Genomic DNA, 5,000 nt, shown 5'->3' with positions numbered 1-5,000 from the left:
ACACTCAGACTCACACTCACACTGGAGCTGTTTTCCTGAAGGCGAAACCTCAGAGGGAGTGCCAGCCCAGCGCACCACTGTTCCCTCACAGGGATCTGTTACAGGCTTTTAATCTCATTAGCCTCAGCACGGAAGCTTGTCAAACGAGACACATGAGTGACTGGCAACTGGCAGAAGGGGGGTTGTGTGTTGGGGGGGGGGGGGGGTCTTTCCATTGAACTTTCCTCTAGTTTCCATGGTGGTTTTGGTCCAGTATTCTCAGTGTTTGTTCTTTTGTACATGTATACATCGCACCGTCTGCAGCTAGCCTAAATCAACACTCCCAGGTGCAGAGGTTTACACAAAATTCATTGCACAATTCATTCACATTAAAATTCATTGCACAATTGTTTTGTCAATCATCTGAATTTTTTTTAGTACTTTCCCTTTAAGATGAAGCACGAAGTAATGGATGTAATCAGATGGAGGGTAGAGCACAGCAAGAGTCTTTCAATATTTAACCTTACTAAATTGAGGTCACAAAGATGCTGATGACATGTTCTCTTACTGTGTCCCACATCTCCTGTCTCTTACAGATGTCATCGTCCTCATTGCCTCTATCGCTGTTTCAGCTGGTAGCAAAGGCAACATCTTTGCGACATCATTGCGAAGCCTCCGATTCTTGCAGATCCTGCGCATGGTGCGCATGGACCGACGGGGGTGGCACCTGGAAGCTGCTGGGATCTGTAGTTTACGCACATAGCAAGGTAAGCTGGGATGTGTAGTCAAAAAACTCAAACTTAAAGGTTTACTTGCTCCAAATATTTTTCCTTCAAATTAAAAATTAAATATCGGATAATTGTAGAAAGGTGCTGCTAACCACCCAAAGGCTATTGGTTCATAACCCAGGAAGAAGACAAAAATAATACAAATGTGTTGTGCCGTTGTTTTGTCTATAAAAGTGCCTGATAAATATTAAGATAAGCATTTTATTATCAGTGCCAATAAAAAGTCCATATTTAATACAGATATTAGAAGTTGTATGGGATTGTAAAGTGATCCATGTCAGAGGCATTTATGTATTCATAGTTGTTTAGGCTGGAGGGTCTGGATTTTTGCGGATCTACTGGTGGGGACAGCTCTGGCTCGGCAGTCCAGTTTTGGTCAGCGCAGTCGGCCATCGCTGTGGCAGCGACGGAGAAATCTCCTCCGCCATCAGCGGCTCCGCCTGACGCAGGGCCTTGGCGGCGGGGGGCGGCCAAACCACACGTTTCCTCCGCACTTAGCAACCCGCCATTTGTCAGGGCCATTATGGGATGAAACAGCGGATTGAATCACTGTGGCCGGCAAGAAGCGTCCATCTCGCTTTCCTTTTCCTCTAGCCTAACACAGCTCTCATATTTTTTCAATTCACTTCCCTCTCCTCATTTTAAGACTTTTCCACTGGCTTGTCACTAAAAGCCTGTCTGTGGCCTAATGCAGCTTTTAACTCTGTAATTTAATAGTCAATAGTTTATCTTGTAGAATATGCGTATGAGTAAAAAAAATATTCACTTCAAGCGAGGCGAATTTGATGTGTTTGTTTAGAACATTTTTTTTCCCACTCATGCCCCTTCTGACCTTGGTAAGCGTCCAGTTGTCAGTGCCAGCACAGAGTGTGACACCAAATGCTGAGGTTCAAATTAATTCAGTTTTTTTCATTTCAATTTAATTGTACTTATGGAGCGCCAAAACATTACACATGTCTCATGGCATGGTTAGACAAACAGAGAAAAGAAAAGAAAAGAAAAAGATAAAAAAGAAAAAGAAAAAAGAAAAGAATAGAAAAGAAGGCCCTGTGTGTGTGAAAAACTCCCTAGAATTGGAGATACATATAGGAAGAAACCTCAGGCAGATCCACAACTCGAGGGGCCTGACCCATCTGCCTAGGGTCAGATACAGGACAGTAAGGTCTGTATACAAGCCCTGATCAGTTCTATTAGCTGCCCGGTGCCTTCCTATTGGGTCTGAAGGACCACAGCCGGAGCTAAAACGAGATGGGGTTGGCGCCGCAATGCCGTTCTGTGCATAATGAAATGACACTGATATCTGACCGCGTCTCTCCTCCACAGGAGCTGGTGACCGCCTGGTACATGGGCTTCCTGGTGCTCATCTTCTCCTCCTTCCTTGTCTATCTGGTGGAGAAGGGAGTTCAACAAGCAGTTTGCCACCTATGCCGACGCACTCTGGTGGGGTACGGTAAGTTCACACGCAGCCAGCCCTCCCGAGCGCCGCCAATTTAGGCCGTGGAGTTTCATCACACATGGCAGGCCGCACACACTCAGGTCTGTAGTGGTTTGTAGTGGATCAATAAGAGGCACGAAGCAAATCCTCATGTGATAGGCTAGTGTAGCAGTCCCCTATCGGACATTGTTACCCTCCGATTACCACCATGTCAAGAAGACTGAGACGTTTTTTCCTGAGGCTCGGACCAATTCCTTGGAGAGTCCATTCACTGGGACCGACGTGTGCGGTCTACCACGGAGCATGGAAAAAAAAAATCAAGCCAAAAAATCCTGATAAGTCACAGGCCAAATGAATGAATCACTAGATGCAATTTTCCCCCAGCATCCAGTGAAAGTGGTGGCTGTGACGTGGATATGAGGAGAGAAAGAGAGTGAGAGAAATGGGGGAGAGGGGGAGAAGGAAAGGAGAAGAAAGAGAGAAATGACCTGAGAAATGACCTGAGAAAAGAACCTGCACTGGTTTAGGCAACAGAGATAGAGAGCCAAAGAGAGAGAGAGAGAGAGATTCGGACTGTAAAAATGTGAGAGGAAACAGAGTGTAGAAAGATTAAGATGTGAGAAGAAGAGAAACATAGATGTCGCACAACTGTGGCGCAACTGCCTACAGCGCCCATATAATACCACCTATGGGTCCAAGTGCCCATGGGGACCCAGGTTCGTGTCAGGCCTGGGTCATTTCCCGATCCCACTTTATCTCTCTTCCACTCACTTCCTGTCACTTCCTGCCAAAAATATACTTCAAAAAGTTGAACAGTTAAACACAGCAGCCAGCAGAGCCTAACACCTGAGTCATGTGCATCCAGCCCTGGACACCTGAGGTACACACATCCAGCCCTGAACACCTGAGATGCACACATCTGGCCCTGAACACCTGAGGTACACACATCCGGCCCTGGACCCCACCTCGAGGTACACACATCCAGCCCTGAACACCTGAGGTACACACATCCGGCCCTGGACACCTGAGGTACACACATCCAGCCCTGAACACCTGAGATGCACACATCTGGCCGTGAACACCTGAGGTACACACATCCAGCCCTGAACACCTGAGATGCACACATCCGGCCCTGGACTTACACTGTGCTGTTTACTCTGGGTCTCCATCAAGCCCCTGTCTGCTACATGTCCATGAGCCTGGATGGACCCACGCAGGACAGAGGGAAACAGCAGAGCCGACACAGGGGTAGACAGCGTCCGCAGTTCAGCCAACACCCCCCCCCCCCCCCCATCCCCCCCTTCCATCTAGTGTCTGCCCCCTCAGAGCCTAGCTCCGATGACAGGACGCTTTCTCACGCTGCACACCGGGGAATTTGCTTTGGCCCAGACATCCATTTAAACATCTCCCACCTCAGCTGTGTCCAAAACCACGAGCTCTACTGCATCAGTGCAGGAGGGCAAGAAACGTAAAAAAAAAGAAAAAAGAAAAAAACACCAAATCGAAAAGACGTCTGCTAGCAACAGTAGCGGTTTTTTAAAGCCTCCTTGATGATTTTCACAGACGGACTTTGCGAAGGCCTAAGCGAATGATTTGCAACCCTATCGTCTGCTGTTGGAATAGTCCAGGTGTCTGAGGGGCTTAGGCGAGACATATTGGTCTTAATGAGACAGAAGTCATGCCTGGCTGGAAGAATGATGTTTTTATAATGTTACAGCCCGGTCGTGAGGTTCAATGACGAAATGCAAATCCAGGCCAGGTTTTAATGTAATACCTGTATGTCCCAGACATACTGAGGGAAAGAGTAAGTGATCGTGAGGTTTCGTCCTCTCTCTCTCTCTCTCTCTCTCTCTCTCTGTCTCTCTATTTGTCTCTGATTTATGTAAAGAGACATTTGTGCAACGATGCATCCTGTATCTATCATATGTTTCACAGATCATTTCAGTCAGAGTACACCGTATTAACAGGCTGGCTTCTTGTTGCCGTTTTGTTGCCATTTTTTTATGGTTTTGAAGAGTAATGTTTGTTATGGCTTTGAAGAATAAATGTTTGCTGCTGCAAGAGTTATCATTGGCATACGTGCTTGTGTAGATTTCTCAGACACTGACTGAATGACTGATGTTGAATGTAAAATGCGAGCTGCTGATATGATTCACCTTTGACCTTTCACTGCAGATCACCCTCACCACTATTGGCTACGGGGACAAGACTCCCCAGACGTGGACGGGACGGCTACTCTCAGCTGGCTTCGCTTTGCTCGGCATCTCGTTTTTCGCCCTCCCTGCGGTTGGTAGCGCCATATGTCTGGACATGCACACACACGGACACACACACACACACACACACACACACATACACACGCACGAAAACACACATGCCAACAGAAAGAGATACAAGAGAAACATACCAGACATAAACAGAGGGATGAGTATGTTAAGACTGGCAGGATATGCTATAAGTACTATATAAGCTCACAAGTTGCAAAGTTCACTCTCCCTGCACCTAAACTTATTGTACGTGTTGTGCGGGACTCAATCAGCTCCACATAGTCAGACAGACTGCATGACTTAATGTGTAAGGGCAGAAGTAATGTGCCAGAGGCCAGAGTGTGTGGATGGGAGATGCTGGCCTGCTGGCCCAGGGCTCTGGTACTGCCAAAAACAGCTCCTCGCTGCAGCATGGCGTCAGTTCAGAATGTGCGGTGGGTCACTAAGCGTCATTTCAAATCTCAGCGCCTCAGAGCTGGGTGTTTTTCCAGCGGACGACTGATTGCTGTTTCCACTCCTCTGTGGCTGTTT

The 5,000-nt window shown here is 47.3% G+C and overlaps 1 protein-coding gene across 1 annotated transcript in view; it reads left to right on the top strand.

Moving 5' to 3' along the window:
* Positions 1 to 5,000, top strand: part of kcnq5a (potassium voltage-gated channel, KQT-like subfamily, member 5a) — a 151,627-nt gene that overhangs the window by 119,619 nt on the left and 27,008 nt on the right. The window contains 5 exon segments of the mRNA XM_042065297.1: positions 576 to 697; positions 699 to 746; positions 2,091 to 2,165; positions 2,167 to 2,217; positions 4,378 to 4,488. Of these exon segments, the coding sequence (XP_041921231.1) occupies positions 576 to 697; positions 699 to 746; positions 2,091 to 2,165; positions 2,167 to 2,217; positions 4,378 to 4,488 (407 nt within the window).

The sequence above is a fragment of the Alosa sapidissima genome, chromosome 16 (assembly GCF_018492685.1).
Source record: "Alosa sapidissima isolate fAloSap1 chromosome 16, fAloSap1.pri, whole genome shotgun sequence".
Classification (NCBI taxonomy): Eukaryota; Metazoa; Chordata; class Actinopteri; order Clupeiformes; family Clupeidae; genus Alosa; species Alosa sapidissima.
This window is presented reverse-complemented; position numbering and strand designations above follow the sequence as displayed.